The following is a 20,485-nucleotide window of genomic DNA, read 5'->3' as shown; positions in this document are numbered from 1 at the left end:
AATTAAGTTGGGTCCCTTGCTACATTTAGAAATACACATAATTTTACTAGCACAGCAAATGGGAATGTTAATAAATTGTCGGGGGAGGGATGAAATAGCCCCCAGCAAAGCTGTGTGTGCCCCTTCATTTTAAAATTTGGAGTTGGCTGCTCATTTTAAGTTAATTTTATTTTACTTGGAGTATTACCTGAATAGTTATAAAACAAAAATCAAATCATGGTAAGAGGTTTAGAATCAAAAACAGTAGTCTCTCATCCTTTCCCCTTCCTGACTCCCAAAGGCACTTAATCTTTCCCTAATTTGGTAGTTATTTCCTACCATATTTCTAGATAGTATGTCCATATTATTAGCACTTGGTTATTCATCAAGTATGTATATAGTCCTCCTTCTGTGCTGACAATCCTAAGAGCTCTCCAACTGTTTCACTGACTTAAATCTCACCACCGCCCTGTGGTCCTAGGAACTACTGTTATCCCCAGGTACAGATGAAGGAATTGAGGCACAGAGAAGCTAGGTAATGTGCCCAAGGACTCACAGCTAGTACGTGGCAGAGGTGGGCAAGCTCCCAGCATCCAGGTGCCAGAGTTTACCCTTAAACACTGATATCTTGTGACAGGTGAGAATTCTCTTCCCTTCCTCTCTTCCCTCCCCTCACACTCACAATGCAATCCAGATCCGCACTCTCTATATAAATATTCACAACTGAGCCAACTAGTATCCAAGGTTTGTTTCCTTTCTGATGTAAATGTTTTTATTTCCTGGAGTTAAGATTTCTTTGAACATCGAAGTCTTCTCATATCCTACACAGCTCTCTAAAGGCTCAAAGCATTTCTTCAATGCCTTCCTGTCCCGGGGACCCCCTGTGGTAGTCTGGTCCTGCTCTTTGGTCTGGATTCTCTGTGGGCTGTCAGCTTTCCTCTCCTGGGGATGACCTCGAGGGTCCTGCACCCCACACCTCTCTTCTTCCTCAGTTCCTCCCTCATTTTGCAGGAGCACATCTGCCAGTGGCTTCATGAGAAAGGGTGTTAACTTTTCAACATTGGGGAGTGCAATAACTTTTGAGGCTTTGCATGATTGAAAATGTCTTTATTTCTCTATTCAATTGTTAGCTTCCCCCACAATTCTAGCTTGCAACATTTCCACTCAGAATTTTGAAAGACTGCTCTATTGTTTTCTAACTTCTGAAGCTGTTTTTGAGAAGTATATCCAATTCTCATTCCTAACAAATCAGATGTTATTTGATTTTCTCTCTCTTAGAATCCTCTCTCTATCCCTGGGTTTTGGCAATTTCACAAAGATATGCTTTGGTTTGGGACTTTTTTCCCCCATCGTTTTGCTTGGTGAGGCTTTTCAACCTGCAGGCTCATTTTCTTCAGTACAATGTTTTTGTAATCTTATATTTTAAAAAATAATTTCCTTTTCACCATTTTTTGGGTCCTATTTGAATGGAACTCCAGTTGGTTGGACATTGGACTTCCTGTATTGATCTCTTTATATTCTTGTCTCTTCTTTTCCCATTGCTCATATTGACTTTTCCTTCTGAATGTCCAGGAGTAATAATTTATAAGCATTTTCTTATCTGTTGCTCCTTTTCTCACAGCATGCTATTCTCTCATGGATGCATTTTCATCTCATCTTTTTGAAGATAATAATTATAATTCCTCTAAAATTCTCTTCTGCTCCTTGATTGCCTGTGTCCTCTGAAACTCTTTTTCTCCATATTTGCTGGTTTCCCTCAAATGCCTGAAATCCTTGAGCGTCTACTCATATAAGAGTAAAGCATTATAATGGTCACCACACACCAGCTCATGCGGGTGGTATCTGTAGATTGCTGGGCCTTACCACCAGGTGAGCAGAAGGCCAGCTGGTCTTTTGTTGGACATCCCTAAATGTCAGTATCTAAGCTCATTTTCTCTGGACTTGCCAATCTTTTGCTTGGAAATGGTGTAAACGTGCGTGGTGGCATTTTGAGAAAAGAGAACTGTATCTCCTCATCTTTGAGAATGTAGACTTTCACTTAATTCTCTCATTTTCAGGGTGTACCTCACCCTAACTTTTCTTTTGCTGGTGTCCCCAAGTCCCCAAGCAAATATCCTGGTTTCCTGCATAGGTGAGGGGAAGAGTAGCCCTCTGACTACATGGAGAAGGGGCGGAGACTTGGGGACTCAGAGTTTTCAGCACCTCCTCACTCCACTTCACCCCATTTTTTATTTATTTATTTATTTATTATTTATTTATTTATTTATTTTTTAAAAGATTTTATTATTTATTCATGAGAGAGAGAGAGGCAGAGGGAGAAGCAGGCTCCCAAGGAGCAGGGAGCCTGATGTGGGACTCGATCCCAGGACCCTGGGATCATGACCTGAGCCGAAGGCAGACGCTTAACCATCTGAGCCACCCAGGCGCCCCCACCCCATTTTTTAAATTATCTGATGCCTCCAGTTCCTGAGCCTTGATAGATTCTGGGGAGATGTTTCTCACGTGTACCACTTCCTCTATCCCCTCACCTTGAAGGCACTTGGGTTAGATCTTCCTTTTCTCTGCTAAGCTATGAGCCATCCTCTCTTCATTTTCTGCCTTCATATATTATGGTTCCATAATACATGGGATGTGTATCCATTTCTTGTTCTCCTTGCTTTTTGGGGGTGATTTTGAAAGGAAGGAGTATAAAAGTTTTTATCTGTCATCTTGAAACTTTGTTGGGTTTGGATCTTGCTAATAATAAGTAAATCCTGAAAGCCTATCAAATAGGAAATAATTATCCAGAATACTGTGGAAATCAGTGCTATAATAAACAACAGAACTGCACTAAAATTTACAGAGGTTCTGCCTGTGAAAATGTTATTGATTAGAATGAGCTGATGAATTAGAATAGTAAGAATAGGGATAATGTTAAAGTAAGGTAATTAGACTAGAAATTTAATTAGAAGTTGAAAGCAAATGCTTCTAATAGACACTAGATCAGAATCCTGAGTCATTTTTAAGCTATCAGTTATCACCCATTATATAATATGATGGAATATATTTTACTATAATGTTCTATGCAGCCCGTCTCCTCCCCCCGCCTCCCTCGTCCCTTCTTGGGAATCCACATGTAGGTCTTAAACTATTTAGATCATGGATACTTTTGAGAATTTGATAAAAATCATGCTCCCTCTTCCCAGAAATTATTCTATAAGTTTATGGTGTTCAAAGACCGTGGAGCCCACCTCTAGATCCTCAGAATAAAGAGTCCCTGAAGTCCAGCCCACTCACAGTCACAAACATACTTACCTCTCTCAACCGTGATACTTGAATTACTGAAGCAGTACCTGTCTCTTGACTGTGATTTAAAGCTGCCTGGTAAATGGTTTCTGAGAATCATCAGGCTTGAAAAGTGTCCAGCTGCCAGTAAGTGTCCGTTTGCCCCTCCCCTCCCACATCCATCTTCCTTCGTGCCCTCTCCATTCAGATCTCCACTTACCCACGTTGAGGAGAAAAAGTCAACTGCCTGCTGAGGACAATATACTTTCAAAAGAGAACACAGTGGCCATGGAAAGTATATTTTAATGTATTTATCCCATGCCTGACTCTATTTTATTCTTTTATTTTCAAATATAATTATATCTTTTCTGTTCTTGACCCAATAATTACGGGTTTTATTGACCTTTACATTAATCTATTTTTTCACCTGTATTCCCTCACAGTCCATATAAGAAATGTAAAGCAGTGAATACAATATATATAAGCAAAGAGATAGTCAAGGCATATGGACCCAGTTCTCACATCACCCTTTCCAGAAAAGCCTGTGACTACCCTCTGAGCAGGCTTCCAATGATCATCCTTTCTTGGGCTAAAACATATGTTGGGATAATCCTATTCCCAGCTACCAGAGCATATAATCACCGGAATCCAAAAAACCCAGACAATTAGATTGATTCACAGGGTACCCTAGGCTACCCAATAATTTCCTATCATCTGGTCAACATAAGATTTAAACCAGCTAGGATATACTACCATTTCTAAGCTGACCCCATGTAATAGTAGTGAATGGAGGAAATCATGGGCAGAGAAAAATGACTGTTGCTTTGTGGCTCTGTAGAATCCAAAAAGGTCTAAAAAACAAGAGCCATAATATCACAATATAGATGGTGCTATAGAGGCTTCGTTCATTTAACAAATGTTATTAAGTGCTTATTGTATATCAGGCAACTGATATTGTGGATAATGATTTCATATCTGAGAAAAGGCTTGGGATAATAGCAACAGTAGTTAACACTTCTATAGTGCTTGTGTATGCCAGGCACTGTTCTATATACTTCAAATCCATTAACTCATTTAATCCTTATAAGAACGCTCTAAGGGAGATGCTGTTCTTATCTTTCATTTTATAGATGAGGCTATTGAGGCACTAAAATGCACTGTTAGAATGTAACAGAGGTGGATTAGAACTCAGGCAACCTGGCTCCCAAGTGTGTTCTCATCCACTCTGCTATTCAGCTCCTAAGGGGAGGGTGTGGGTAACTACAGTTATGCAGCTTTTAAATACTCTTGTGATGATACAGTGTTAGATGACATGGCTTTAAAGAATCAGTTGATGTGTGCTTTATTCCACAAAGGAATATTCTTGAGTGGTGATAGGTTGATATTGCAGAACCACTGGACATCTTGCGCCTAAACATGAGCTCGGGTGCATCAAGACGTAACTGATCATAAAGAGTGACGTACAAATAGGTTTGGAGAGAAAAGAAAGATACAATGGTTTATATGTAACATCCCAACTTTACTCAATACATGCATAGAAAAAGACTGTCAGGACATCAAAATGTTCCCAATAATGGGTTCACAGTTGACTTAAAAATTTTCCTTTGTGTCCAAAATTTCCATAAAAAACATTTATTCATTAGAATATATATGTGTGTGTGTGTGTGTGTGTGTCTAAATTCTGTTTTGTTTTAAGAGTAAGCCCATGTTTCATCAAACTCTCCTAGCTTGGAATAAAATAGTGACAACCTCACAGGTGTCCTTCACTCATTTATTCATCGAGTGAATATTCATTAAGCATTTGCTCCATGTTAGGCACGAGGGAAGCACTAACATCTTGAAAAGTGTCCATTCATTCATTGATTCATTGAGCATATATTTATGAAGCATTTACACTGTTTCAAGCACAAGGAAGAGAGCACGGAGGAAGACAGGAATGACCCTGGCCAGCCCGAGGCATGCTGTAAAGGTCCCCTTTCTAGTGAGAAACCATCACAACACTGGCTGTGCTTTGTAGGAAAGACTAATGTTGGAAGAGGTCAGCCACCCCTGCTCTGTTTCTGGAGACGGTAGATTATGGACTGCAAGACCCTTGTCGTGTATTTGGCTCCAGCATGGGAAGCTGAGAGAGTGATGCCAGAAGTTCTGCCTTCACATTTGTTTTTGCACCTGGTGTCGGAGGTACTAAATGATGAGGGATTTCCTGAGTTCATCCTGTTGATTTCAAGATCTAGCACATGGCAGACAAAGAGGGAGGGAATCCAGTGATGTACTAGGAATTCTTAATGGTTGCAGAAATTCCAGACTTAAGGTTCTTGGCTCCCCGAATGTTCCTCCATGGATGCTGACAGCCAGGCACTAAAGCAGAGCCCTCAGTGGATTGGCTAAAGTTGAGGGAGAACACGATTAATTTTTGTAGAGATTTCCTTCTCCCCTTCATCTTTCTCTCTTTCTGGATAAGAAGAGGTCACCATTCCAAGGGGTTTAGAAGAACATGATTTCTCAAGGAAGTGTCCCTCTAGAAGAATCTGCACACCACATCCCTAATCTGTGTCATGTCTCAACTGACCTATAGATGACTTCCAACTTCAAAGTGATGTGAGCTTGGGGCCAAAATGCAGCATTTAGACAAGAAGCGTTTAGTTTCTGGTTTTCTTAATTTCTGATGTGCAGAGTGTTGCAGATCACTGTCTGGGGCCTTTGTTTGATACGTTATTAAAATCAAGTTTACTTTAGCCAAAGAGCACTCTTTGAGGGTTTCATTGTAAATGCTGCATACAAGATGCTCGTGTCTCTCTGTGAAACTTAGATCTGCGAACAAGAACCAAAGGTTCTATGAGAAGGGGGCCTTCAGTCACCCTCCCGATTGAGCACATAGCCCGGTGTGGGTGGATCAGAGCGGTTTGGCCTCCAAGGGCGTGTATAGGGCAAGCCCAGCATGTTTCTCTTTGGGAATCTGTTTGTTGGCTTCAAGATGGAATGGCTACCTCTCAACATACAAATCCAGGGAGCAGGCTATTGGGTATCAACCTTTTCAACTGCTACAAAGCAATGAGTTTAGGCAGAGGGCTTTCTCAAGCTTTAAGATGGAAGTAGATTTCAGTTGCTTACCAAGAGTGCTTATGAATAAATTTACACTACTTGATGCCATATCCTATCTTCTTTTTAAAACAGGATGCTATTTCTGCCAACCAGGGCTTATGTGATGAAAACACAATGGGGAGGAGAACAGGTATTCACAGCCACAATCCCCTACTGGGAAAAAAAAAACCCTACTGCACAAACCAGAGCATCTAGATTTAATGGTCATACTCCTTTGGAATTTACAGTAATCTTTTTCTGCCAGTATTTGGGTGTGCTGAGCTGAAAAAGAGGCACTTTAGCCCTATTTTTGAGGTCCAGAGACCAGAACCTCTCCAGCTGTTAGGGGTCCACCATCTAGCACTATGTTTACATGTCCCCTTCACCAAAACATGTAGTGTAACACAAACCAGTTGTAGTTTGTCTAATTATCCATGGGACTAGGGGTAGTTTTGATCAAACTTGCTTCTCTTTCTCCTCGAGATGAATGCAGCCAAATACTGATTTAAATCTATAATGACCCTTCCCTTACCAACCCAAGAGTTGGGAAAATCTTACAGTCTACATTGAAATACTCTCTCCTACAACCGGAAGCCTCCAAAGGCACTTGTCATCAAAGAGTAAAACCTAAGTCATATTTTGGATATACCGTGACTCTCAACCTCAAGTAATGTTGCAACTGTTTGCCCATGTAAGTCTGAGAAAGGACAGGGAGCAAAACTCAGTGGTCTGTTTGGTGTAATTGCACATGTTGAATGAATGTTTGATGCATGAAAAAAAATTGGGTTGATTCTAATAAATTTTATAGAGTTATTTTTAAACCACTTCCAAGACTTAATTTTTAACCTACCTATTATCATAATTTTAAAAAATTATTTATTTTGGAAAGTTAAAAGCATACAAAAAGTAGAATACTAATAATGAACCACCATGTCTTCATTATCCAACTTCAACAACAGGATCCATGGTTTGCTGGTCCTGTTTCATCTATCTGTTCACATGCATTGCTTTGCTTGTTTGTGAGCTAGCATCTTTCAAAGCAAACCTCCAGCATCGGTCAGCACTCTTTATTTCATTCTCAGGACGTCAAATAAAAACTGGCCGAATTATCTCTGCTCTCATATTTTGATAAAATGTGTAAAAAGACATACAAACGGTAGAAGGAAAATTTCAGAGTGGATATCCTAATAAGACTTGGGAAAAACAAAGTTTGTACTTCAATTTAGATAATACAAGGACTACATATCTGTGTGCATGCAGCACACACTGTATTTCAAAAAGAAACAATAAAAAGCATATTCGATTCTTAAGGACTTAGCTTTCAACACTGAAAATAGATGTGCTTTGTGATTTTTTTGAGGGCAGAGACTTTTTGTTCATGTTTAGAAAGGTAGTTTATATTTTGTGATAAATTACTAGTGAACTGAATATAATACAGCATGTGGTTTGTGAGCACAGAAAATGAGGCAGATCACTTGGTGAACATTAATTGTGCAGAGACAGACCTCTCCAAGTACGAGAAGCCAGGTTGATGAGTTTCAAGACTATGAGGGCTCTTCAAAGCTTACACAAATTTTTATTTGCCATCGTTGAGCCAAAATTAAACACTGGACTCATGAAGAATTAAAACTTCTTAAAGCTCCCAGCTTGACACCTTGAAGTGCCCATTTCCAGCCCCATGGAAGTGCCATCACTAAGTTATAAACCAGGGAGAATGGAGGCGGTGATAAATTACCATGGCTTTGCTGCTGGGTCTCCCTGACCTGGAGGACTCGGCTGGTGTCATAAAACACAAAGCGACAGATTAAGCAGTTTACCAACACCGTAAAAATCTCAAGAATAAGTTCCCTTTAATCAAAAATCCTATATTGTAACAAGGCAGCCCGAGCCCTGAAAGCACATTCATTTCCTCACAAGCCTGTGTCCATGAGCAGGAGCTTATACGCACCCCAGAATACTGGACATGATTATGTTCATACACTTTTACAATTTACATGTCCTAAGAAAAATACCCAGCTCTGGCTGATGGTGCTGGAGAATTTATTTTCACTAGGAAGGGAATGACCCATAACTCATGAATGGCAGCGCTTAAAGTGAGTTATGGAGGTTACTCTCCTGTGTGAGGAAATGGATTGGATTATCCTTCTGCCCAATTGTATGTTTGGTTATTAGCACACCGGGTTCTTAATTATGTGTGGCTTTGCCTTTTTCCTTTTATAAAATAAATGTGGATAAAGGGAATGTCAACTAGAAGCATGGAGTGCTTAATTGGGGCTCTCAGAGGTGGCCAGAGAGAAGAAAAATAGAAACCTTCTTAAATGATGAAAAGGCAGGACTCTTAAATGTAATTTAAGCACAGTATTCAAATTGATTAGTGCCCAGTGCTGATATTCTGCAAATACACTGAAAATCACTCCTTTCCTAAATTGAAAATTTGCCATCTTTAAAGTTACACTGGAAGTCAAGACGTACCTACATGAAGATTAAAGAACTGGCTTTTCTAACATGCAGATTTTATCGCATTGTTATGATGACGCTGCCATTTATTTTCAAGTAAATATAGTAGTTACTACTTATATGAAAAGGAAATACAATGTGAAAATGATGTTTGATGATTATAAACATGATTATCGTTTGTTACTTTATTATAGTCAGTTACAGAACAAAACATGTAGATCTCTCTGGACCTCCCAATGTGACAATCTACAAAAAAACTTAGATTTCTGTTGAGATTAGGATTCTGGTTACTTAGTGAAAATATTAATTCAAAAATTTAATTGGTTCTAAAAAAATTTTTAATTGACTTTGTCCTTCTTGGGAGGCCAGGGGGGTGGGGGTGGTGGGAGGGAAGAGAGGGAGTGAGGGAGATTTCCAACTGTGCTTCTCAGATCTCTTTCCAGAATAAATTTTCTATCTCAAAAATCAAGGACTTCTCTGAAAACAGCAGACAGCAGACAGCACATTATCCTCAAGCTGGTGAATAGGATGGATTTTTCTCCCTAAACGTCCCTTCTGCTCTCTAGTTTGAATTATCAATAAAATGACTTGGCTTATCTCTGAAAATAACCTTGTTGACAACACAAATATGGACTTAAACACGCTACCTCCACATTTAAGATTTACGAAGCCCCCGTAAATGTCAGGGGGTGTCAATGTGTTTGCTGTGATACTTGGTTATTACTAGTGTTTAACTGCAATCCCCCACCAGCGCCATGCCGCCTGCACCACATTAATTTTAATGTGATCATGTGCTCTTCTCTCTTCATATCCAGTGAATTCTGCAGGATCATAATATTCTATATGTGAACCCTAGCTGAACCTTAGTGTGATATGAAGAAAAAACAAGATTTCTAGCAGTGATAGTTGTTCATCGTTTTATAGTTTTTTAAAAAACTGGACACTAGGCAACATGAATAATATTACCCTCAACTAAATCCACTCATTCAAATGCATCTCTTTTGAAAGAGCCCTACAGGATGCTGGGCATGGCCCAAAGTGCTAATGAGTACATTTATGGGATAGTAAAGAACACTGACTCTTAAGGAAACCTTTTTTTATCCCCCCTGGAGAATCTGTCAGAACTCATACATCATTTATAAAACCGAAAAATGTCTCCGTAACCTTGGCACTACCGCATACCTTTTATTCCACAGAATACAAACAAAAGCACAGTCGTTTTCCCTCTCTGGTCTGCATTGTGAATAGGAGAGATGTGTTTCTCATTGTTCATTGTGTATGTGCTTAATGGAATATTTATTCTACAAGCTTCCATAAATAAAGAGAATTTGTATAATTATTCTTGATCTGCAGGTTTTTATTCCTTGTTTTAGCCCCAAATAGTAACCGTGCTGTATTTATCCAAGGAATTCAAAATATTTGGTAAATTCTAACTACCTAAATATCTCTTTAGAAGCAAGGAATACTACTGAAGCTTTCATTTCTAAATTGGGAATTTCAGGCCAGAGGTGTAGAATAAATTAGTACGTCATTAGCAGGGTTCCCAGTGAACTAAATTTCCACCGTTTTATATCAAATTGCTTATTCTTCAAAGCAGTTCACTCTTTTTCCCCCATAAAGGAACAAAACCGATTTGTTACCTAGACATGAGGTTGAATACTTTTGCAAAACATAATTCTGAGTCAATAAGTTTATTTTCCATGTTCAAAATGATTTTAGGGTTAAAGGTTTGGAGGCTGGTGTGTAGATTTACTACTTGCTTGTCCTGTTGTACATGGTGTCATAATTTGCTCAGCTGTGACACACAACTATGCATCTTCCCACTCTCAGAGACAATGGGCTTAGAAAAATACATGCACAGATACAAGGTCACATGGAGAATGTTCTAGTATTCCTGCTAACAGCTCTGTGGGCAAGGCAGTCATAATACAGTCTGACCTGATAGGAGGGGCTTTTTTGGACACACTTGCTTTGGTGGTGCCTCTTTTAAGAAAAGAGTGTGGGAGTGTGTGCCTCATTATCTCCTGTCCTAGAAGAAAAGAAGTACTTCCAGGGAAGGTTGGGAAGGTTTTTTTTCCCTCCTTTCTTGGCAACTGGCTGGGAAACTTTGCCTTGGAGCGCCATCTAGAGGAAAACTCAGCATATGTGCGCCATGCTTTCTTGGCTTTGTGACTCAGGCCTAACGAATCCAGTGTCGGTTGGTGTATGGTAATTTTTTTTTTTAAGAGAAAATTCTGTTTCTAACTCAATACATGGAAATAGAATATGAGATAACTAGAATGGAAATATAATCACTAATGAGAACAGAACAGTGAAAGCCCCTACTAGTTTTCAGGAGTGTCTGAAGCTTTAATACCCATTCTGGGAAGTGAGTAGGTTATCATTTTGCCATAAGCTGAGGTTGTATTCCAGAAATTAGAACTGATGAGTAAATTAAATTCATTTTTTCTTCACTGATCAAGTAATTTTTTTCCACCTCTGTAATTATTTTCTTAGTTAAAAAATTCTCGTTAACCAGGTTGCCCATGGTCAAGTTGAAGAGACTGCTTGTGTTAGGTGCAAAAGTTGATAATTTCAACCTATTGTAACCCTTAGTCAAGTTCAGCAAAATCTAATGAGCAGGAAATGATATCTTTTCCAGATGTGGCTTCTCAATTCAGTCTGAGGGAGAAAAAAATAACATTCACCAGTGTATTTTTTTCAAAGCCAGGGTGGGAACTTTAACAGAGAATTCTCCCCTTTTTGAGCTAGCATTAATACAAAAACAAAACCCAAACCTTCTCACACAGGGCTACTCTTCAAGGTTGCTGAGCAGACTTGCAAAAATAACTATACCCTTGAAATATTCTGGCAGTATGAATACCCCTGTTGTAATAACAGAGCTTGAGAGTTCTGCTTTCTTTCAGTTCCTGAAAAGGATCAAGTTTGTACTTTGGAAACATATACTGAAGAAAACTGGGTATGTATTTTCTTTTACTCCTAAGTGTCCTCCCTGACCCCACTGCTCTTGCTAACTTACCCCACCCCAACTATTTTAAGGCTTGTCATAGAAGTCTGTTTCTGTCTTTTACATCTCTAACTCATAATAGCAAGGCCATTCCTTTTTTTCCCTTCGTCGAATAAGGCTCCCGCTGACTTATTTTTGGCAAATCACCATAAATCCATAGGTTCTCCAAAATAACAGGTTAACAATTTCTTTATTGAATGTCTTCTGTGAGTCCGACACATAAACTCTGCACACAGAAAATGATTCCTTGTCTACTGAGATCTGATATGGAAAAGCAAGATGAAAGTGCGTTTTTTTCTGTTGTTTTTTGTGTGTGTGTGTGTTTAAGCAACATTGGCACTTGAGCAATTAAGGCTAATAGTTCAAAGCATCTTCCTCCCTCATTTGCCTGGCCGACTGCTTTCATGGGGTATGTTACAGAAGGACAGGGTCAGTCCAGTTTTTCCAGGCCAATCTGCTTGCTCCTTAAGCAGCTAAGGATCCAAAACAGATGTCCTCCAGCGTAAAGTGAAGACATTTTGGTCCCATCTTCTCATGCTATATGCACATTGGCGTTCAAGTTAACCTAACACACATCTGTTGAAAACCTACCAAGTGTATGAGGGCATGCAAAGTGTTGGCAAGGCCCTCAGCAAAAAAATGCCCTCATTGGGCAAGCAAATGAATGTTGTTGAAAGAATAAGAAATGATCTCTTTGGCCTTAAGCTGCTGACTCTATAGCAAAATGAGGGACCTGTGACTTAAGATACACAGCGGAAAGAAAGATACATTGTACTAGACACAGTGCAGAGATAGAAGTAATTATTGATGCTTGGGGAGATAGGGGAAGACTCTGGAAAAAACTGGCATAGATCAGTGCCTTCAAGGATGAGTAAAATTTTAATAGGCAGAGAACGGGACAGATCATTTCATAAGGAAGGAGCAGAACAGTATTTGCTCATTTGGCCAAAGAAAAATGTATATCATTTGGAGTTCCCTATTTTGGGTTTAAATTTCAGTGTGGGTACAAAGATGTAAGGTACTTAGATTTATGTTATAATAATTAAAACTTGTATTCTTTTCTATTTTATATGGTAAATATGTTTATACATATAAATATATGTACATATATCTACATACGTATGTGTATATGTATAAAACCAAGAGGCCAGAGAAGCCAATATATTTAAGCCAGAAAATATTTTACTTGATTACAGTTTAACAGTATAAGTGGAAATAAGGCCAAAACAAGCCTTATTTCTTGCCAGTAAATGGAGACGAATAGAAGATTTGGTTTCAATTTTTGCCACAAACATTTGCTTTTAGTTTAAATTCCAAGGCTTACCTCTGGCCAGTGGCTCTAACCATCTCCAAAAACCAGACTACCACCTTCCCTGGGTGACAGTCCCTAGAACAGAGATTTTAAGCCTCGTGTGCCCCTAAGCCCTAACAGCATTTGTTCCTACTTCTTTCTTCCCTTGCCTCCCGGGGCATCTCACAGATAAGTGTTCTTTCAGGATTTCCATGTTCCTGTGGGTAATGTTCACGCGCCCTGACTGTGGCTTTTCACCAACCGAGAGAGTCTTATCCAGGGATCCCTTATGTTTTGTTACTCAAGCCCCTGTCCTCTGCAAGAAGATTACTTTGAAAATCCAAGCATTTCTTTTGTAAAAAGAACCAGTTTCCCAAGATAAAACACTGAAAAGAGGCTCAAGCAATCATGCCAAGACTACACCTGCTTCAAGGTGTCAGCGATTTTACTGCCTTAAAGTCCAGAAATTGTTGTGAAATATATACTCCCATAACCAGGGCAGGTAAGTTCCAGTGTAAAATAAATCATGTGGCAATTTGTCAGAGAAATGGAAATGCGAAGAAGAAGGCCTCTAGGCCCCTACAAATGACAGATGACCTTCCACTGCTACCGAACACACTTACTGTGAGCATCGCAAACATCAGCTGGCACACGTTGAAGGCGTGTCTCCAGTTGTGGTACAGAACCATTCGATAATTTTTCCTCACTGTCAACAGCCACCTACACAGTGTCTGAAATGGGAAGGGAAAGGTTGTATCAGGCGGTTGGATGTGTCTCCAGTGGGCTGTTATCAAAACGATGCCTTATGTCTGAGTCATCGTCACCACCCAAGCCTTTCCACAAACCTCCCAGGGTTCTCACGGTAATCCCAGGAGGTGTGCAGGCTGAGTAGTATCATCCTCAGGTTGCATTTGGGCAAGCTGGCTACCATGTTGTCCTAGGCAGATCGCCTTGTCAGAACATCTTACCTCATAGTCAATTTTAAATTTCTGTACCATCCCCAGCTCCATGAACATCCGGAGAGCAGCTGTGATCATGGCGTCAACATCAAGAGAGAAGTCATCAAAATGTATGTCATCGATGGCAAGTTCTGACACCAGAGGGACGTTGGCTGCCTACAAAACAGAAGACAGAAGTCAAGCCAAGTTCACCAGCTTTTCCAAAGCCCTCATCTTGCTCTCTCCTTTCCTGCTTATCAGACGTGCCACATAAATCAGACCTGACCTGCACTTACACTCCGATAGAGCTAAACTCTGAGCTGGAAATGTTTTTTGTTTCGGAGCTGCAAATGCCCCAAGCAAATGAAGAGGGTGGGAGGGGGGAAGGGAAGCTAATCTGAAGGAAAAATATACACACTGGATCTAGTCTGCAGAATTTAGAATACAAAGCTGTCTAGTTTACTGAAACTGCAGTCATACAATATATTCTGATGCATATTACAGAGCACTAAATGCAAGAAACATCTGGTTTTAATTGCTGCTATTTTAATTTTAATTGCTGCTATTCAGAGGAGGACATGGGAATACACCCCTTTGCCTTGTTTCTTGTATTCTTATATCCTTGCGTTGTGTATCCTTATTTCCGTTTCTTGTGTCCTTATATCTTGTAGCTCCGCACATGCCCTTTGTTACACACATGTTCTGTATATTCAGAAGGATGGAAAGGATCAGACAGAGCATCTCTGGCACAAAATGTTTTCTTAATAGAATAGCGACGTTTGGAGGATCAGCACCAGCGTTATGTTTCACCAAAAGAATAAATTTACAATATCGTTTAGTTTCATTCTACATAAACATCACAGTGTAATTACAATACTGGTCATACATATTCAGGGTTTTCAAAACACTCACGTGAGGCAGCCGTCCATCAGTTGCCCCACACAAACTTAAAGGGAAGAACAAAATCTTAGGGAATCATTTTCATGCTGATTTCATTGGGTTCACCATATCCTTTGGGCCACTCTTGGTAAGGGAATAATTTCTACCTTTTCAAGCTATCGGGGATATTCTGGATTCATATTTCTAGTCTATTCACTGGGTGTAAATTACTCAAGGAGTTATCTTCACCCTGGGACTAATTTGGCTGAGCAATGAAATCCAACGCTGGTCACTCTAAGCATTCTAGAAACCATATAATCAGTCCTGCCTTCCCAACTCCATGCTCCTCCATAAGAGTTTACATCTCTAGGCTAAAATCTGAACACTGTTTATTCCCCACAACACAGAAGAACAATGAACAAATATAAAAATATGGTACCGTATTAACTATATGCACACTGTTGTACGATAGGTATCTGGAACTTTTCACCTTGTGTGGCTGAAACTCTGCACCCAATGGACAACTCCCCATTCTCCTCTCCCCTACAGTCCCCGCAACTACCATTCTCCTTTCAGTTTCTATGAGTTTGATTACTTTAGATATCTCATGTAAGGGGAATCAGGTAGTATTTATCTTTTTGTGATTGGCTTATTTCACTTAGCATAATGTCTTCAAGGTTCATTCATGTTGTACCATATGACAGGATTGCCTTCTTTTTTAAGGCTGAATAATATTCCGTTGCATGTGTATGCAGTTGACACTTGAAAAACATGGGTTGGGCTGCATGGGTTCATTTATATGTGGCTTTTTTTCAATAAAGATGACACAGTACTGTAAATGTATTTTCTCTTTCTTATGATTTTCTTAACGTTTTATGTTCTCTAGCTTACTTAATTGTAAGAATACAGTACCTAATACATGCAATATACAAAATATGTGTTAATCGACTGTTTATGTTATCAGTAAGGCTTCTGGTCAATAAGGATATTAGTAGTTATGTTTTTGGGAAGTCAAAATTTTACACAGATTTTTGACTGCATGGGGGTTGGTGCCCCTAACCCTCATGTTGTTCAAGGGTCAACTGTAATACATTTTCTTTATCCATTCATCTGCTGATGGTTTAGTCTCTGTCTTAATCAGCTTATCTGTCAAGCAATCATTTTCATATATCAGAGGTTTCAGAGTGTTAGAGGTTTTCCTTAGCTGTATGGTCATCTTTGATTTTCAGCTTCTGTGTACAAGTCAGGCTCTAATAGCTCCTGTTAAATCTCCTGCAGCCTTCTCTGGAGGGGGAATCTAACTGACCTGTTTCCTTGGGAAAGCCACCAAAGGTGGGGTATCCTCAGGACTTTGCTCTTCAGCTACTCAGATTCCCCAGAGAAGAATCTTGCGGTTGGAGCCTGGCTGGGAAGGGGCTTGGGGGAGGAGCCCCAGCACTGGTTTCTAGCCCTTCATTCAAGCCCTGTGTGCAGCCTGTAGGCCTACCCTCAAGCTCTGCGCTGGAGTCTCCCTAACCCAAAGAGCAGCTCTTATACATTCTTAAGCTACACACAGCTCTCAGTGTTTATGAAGTGGAGACGTGAGACAAAGGATCTGGAGATGTCACTGTTTCTTAGATTCCCCATTTTCCTGGACATAGTCCCACCCTCATCCCTACTTCCAAAGGTACTTAATTAGCCAGTTCTGGAGCTATCTGGGAGGGGCTCTGTGGTATAAATTTGTTTGTCTCTCAGCTTTTCCCATGGCTGGCTTATTTTGGCTTTCTTGGGTTTGCTAAATTACTTAATATTTATCCGTCTGTTTTCTAGCTTTCAAAATTTTGTTATTATTAAGTCCTCTCCCAATTTCTTTGCTTTTGAGAATTTATACCCTAAAAAAAAATTCTTCATGATTTTTTAGTGGGGCCTGAGGCAGGAACAAAAGAAAATGAGTCCGTTTACTCTACCATCGTTATCCAAAAATCATTTAAATTGTGTTTTTTAAATGGTGCCTTAAATGATCAGCTTGGAGAACTCAGAGGTAAACTGACCTTTGGTTTTTAGTCCCTTTGTTTCTACGTGCATGGGCCTGGCGGCAACTGTGCACACCCTTTTCTCTTATTCTGTACCCCTGTGTCAATCCTGACCTTGCCTTTTAGGCTGTAACACTCTTAGAGGAGAATGCGGTGTTTCTTTCCTTTAGGGAAACTCCAGAACGACTCTCTACTTCCACCACGTGTTTCAGGGGCTTTCTCTCTACCTAGAATATCTGTGCTCGTGGTAGTTTGTTCAAGTTCAGACTCAAATACAACTGGAAAACCACTTCCCAAGAGGGTAGGAGCCCCGTCCCAAAAGACACAAGTGTTTCTGCTCTCAGGAGAAGAGTCTGGTCCTGCGTTGGCAGAGGAAGTCCAACCCCCTCCCAGCTGGTTGCCGAGGAGCTTATGTGGCAGCGGAGGCCGTGTCGCTCTCCAGGTGGCCCCTGTCTTGTGGATTATTAATAGTGTCGTCTCTGATGCCATTGTAAATCCTCTACCCTTCAAAGGCACTAAATTCACTTAATTATCTTAAAAATTAAAGAATATAGGCATTTTTTTCATTATGAAATGTTAATGGAAAGGAAATAAGAACATTAGGTTGAAAAATGTAGGGTGACCTCTGGTTCACCAAGACCCATACTTATTGACCTTGTCTTTTTTCCCCTAACAGGTTGATTGATCCACAGTTAAATCATACCAGTCTATGGATCACCCCAAGCCCTGTCGTAAACCCTTGCCGGCACTTGTAGATGCAGAGAAAGTCCCCAGCCTTTCAGAAATGGCCAGTTTCAGCTATTTTGAGAAGTATAGATAGTTTTCATCCCCACTCCTGGGTTCAAGAGCGGTTTCTGGGGGGAAATTATGAAGAATTAAGAGTAGGGTGTGTCCTGAGGAGGTGTGCCTGGAGATCTTGTCTGCAAAAGAGTTGGGAAGAGCCTTCTGTTGCCAAATGTCCTTGTTATAGAAACACAAGCTCTGCATATCTTCTGATAAGTAGAGAATGGGATCACGTCTTCCAGACCTATAATTACTCTAGACATAGGATGTTAACAAAACAAATCAAAGTCAGTTTCTCCAATTGTCAGTCTTCAACTTTTAAATATTTATAAGGCCCCATATCCCTAAATCAAAGAAGAGTGCTACAGTCCAAAGTAACTACTGAATTAATAGCCAGGAAATAACATTTGGATAAAAGAACAATTTACTTTAGTGCAGCAATAAATGAAAACACAGAATTATGAGTCCTGGAGCTAATTTGAATAATGTTCAAGAAGTGGGACTCTAGCTGGCTGGGAGTACCTGATATCCTTTGACCATGCCTCTTCTTTGTTTGGGTCTTAATAGTTAAGTGGTTATCAAAGGAAGTCATAAAACTGCCTCCTCTAAAATTGAAAAGGTAGCTTTGCAAAGAGGCCATAAAATGTTAAAATACAATCCTGGATCCCCTGACACATGAATATTACATTTTGTGCTGTTCAGAAAATGGGAAGAAACAACAAAGTGGGTGGTGGTCCAGGCCAAGCATTTCAAAGGCAGAATGACTTGTCGCCACTCCAGCCCACTCACTCACGCACTCCTCTGGACAAGAGCAGAAGTTGGGGGCTTTAGGATCCTGGGATTATGGAAGGCAGGGGACCGGGCTGTGGGGATGTGGAAGGGACTGCGACGTTCTTTATTTCGCCACACTGTTACAGCTCTTACCACATGCCAGGCACTGTTCTGGCACCTTATGCATATTAACTCACTTGCTCCTCACGAGGACCTGAAGAGGTAGGGAATATTTTTAATCCCATGTTACAGACGAGGCCACGGGAATAGATGATAGGTAATCTGTTCAAATTTGCACAGTGGTGACTGGCAGAGGCAGATTTGAACCTGGGGCATCTGGTTCCCAACCACTATACTGTCTCTAAAAATGGGCTGCTGCCAAGTCAAAGGGTCCCTCATCCCTGTTTTATGCAAGCTAACTTGGGTGCACCAGGAGAGATGTTTGGGACTTAGATCCAGATAATTATCGATCCACTTTTCATGATGAGCAGCCTGGAACCATTTGAGAGGACAATGTTTTGGTCTTACATGAATTCATTTGGGAAGTCTCTAGGTTCACAACTGCCTTTAGAATAGCCCCAGTCGTTAGCATTGTTTTGATTAGAGGGAATACAGAATCAGTTCAATACTCCTGAGACCATCCTGAAAAAAATAACTTCTCCTCTGAGGGAGCAGAAGCAGACTTCGGGCAAATGACATTAGCTTCCGACGGGAAAGCAGAGCATGCATGGGGCTGATACTACCCTTGGCCAGGCAAGAGTAAGGGAAGCAGCAAACAGGTGAGATGCTGGGCGGAGAGCAGGAAGGTGAGGGATCCTTCTGTGTAGACAGGATCCTTTTGTCAGAAACCTGGGAAGGTTTCTCTGGACATTTGGGACGCAGTTGAGAAATGCTTAAAACATATGAGTCACTCAGGTTTTAGAGGGACTAACAGTACTAGAAGTAGTTACTAGTTTAGGTAGTATACAGTCATATTTCTAGTGGCGAAGAGTGACATCTTAACGAATTTCTGCTCTTGCTCAGGAAAAGAGGAAACGATTTCTTATTAATCCCAGTGCAACGTTGCTTTCCTAAATCAACTTTCAAACAGGAAAGTTGGGCTATTTGGGAGCCCACAACATGTGACATGTGTGGGGAAAGATACAGAATTCAAAGAAGATAGCGCAACAAAGCTCCAGCAGCGAGCTGCTCAGCGGACGGAGGAGGTGCGGGCCGCCCAGCACGTTTGCAGGCGACACCCACCTTGCGTGTCTACAAAACACCGCCAGAAGCCACAAAAGGCTATGAAGCCAGCTGGTGGCCTGGGTGGCAGTAATGTGAAGCTCTGAGTTGTGTTCCTGGGGCCAGACATACACTAAGGAGATGACCAAACACTGCAGCTCACGGGCTCAATTTATATGTGGAGACAGTAAAGTTTAGAACATAAGAGAGAATATAAATGTCTAAGAATTGTCAAGAAATATCTTTAAAAGAAGAATTATAAGGCCCTATCCTATCTCAGGTTAAAATATAAACATGGTATATTTTAACATGCATATGTGTTAAAACATAGACTTTATGCCTTTAACTCCGCCCACACCATTTTTTATTCTGTAACTCCCTCTTCGAATACCTCTAAGTGTTCAATGTGGCCTGCTGAATGAAGTAAAATGAAGATGGTGTTACCATCTTCCAGTTGTCTGTGGAAGCATCAGGCGGGGCATTTCATTATCCTTATTCTCATCTCTCCCTCTCTGTTTCAGATTATTCTACTCCCCGGCCCCCACCATGGGGTTTGACTTCTTCCTTACTCTGTGCCAACTGAAATTCAAACGCCATCTTCTTTACAAGTTCATTTCCATTCATTCATTCCTATCTCATCCTACAGTGATGTCCTTCTCTGCAGTTATAGAAATCACTGTAATATTTACAGTCACTTTATACTCTAGAGTTTTCACGTATACCCTTTAGAGCAGGAAGTAGGTAGGTCCCTGAATCAGGTACGCAGATTGGTTTGAATGTGATTATTTGTAACGGCGGGGGG

General features: G+C 40.4%; 1 protein-coding gene across 1 annotated transcript in view; it reads right to left on the bottom strand.

Moving 5' to 3' along the window:
- PDE11A (phosphodiesterase 11A) overlaps nt 1-20,485 on the bottom strand; it is a 300,465-nt gene that overhangs the window by 78,917 nt on the left and 201,063 nt on the right. The window contains exons 8-9 of the mRNA XM_081815325.1: nt 14,048-14,194; nt 13,703-13,810 (exon numbers count right to left, since the gene is read on the bottom strand). Of these exons, the coding sequence (XP_081671451.1) occupies nt 13,703-13,810; nt 14,048-14,194 (255 nt within the window). The remainder of the gene's footprint in view (nt 1-13,702; nt 13,811-14,047; nt 14,195-20,485) is intronic.

This window comes from Leptonychotes weddellii, chromosome 3 (assembly GCF_054177405.1).
Source record: "Leptonychotes weddellii isolate Sample4059 chromosome 3, ASM5417740v2, whole genome shotgun sequence".
NCBI classification, from domain to species: Eukaryota; Metazoa; Chordata; class Mammalia; order Carnivora; family Phocidae; genus Leptonychotes; species Leptonychotes weddellii.
This window is presented reverse-complemented; position numbering and strand designations above follow the sequence as displayed.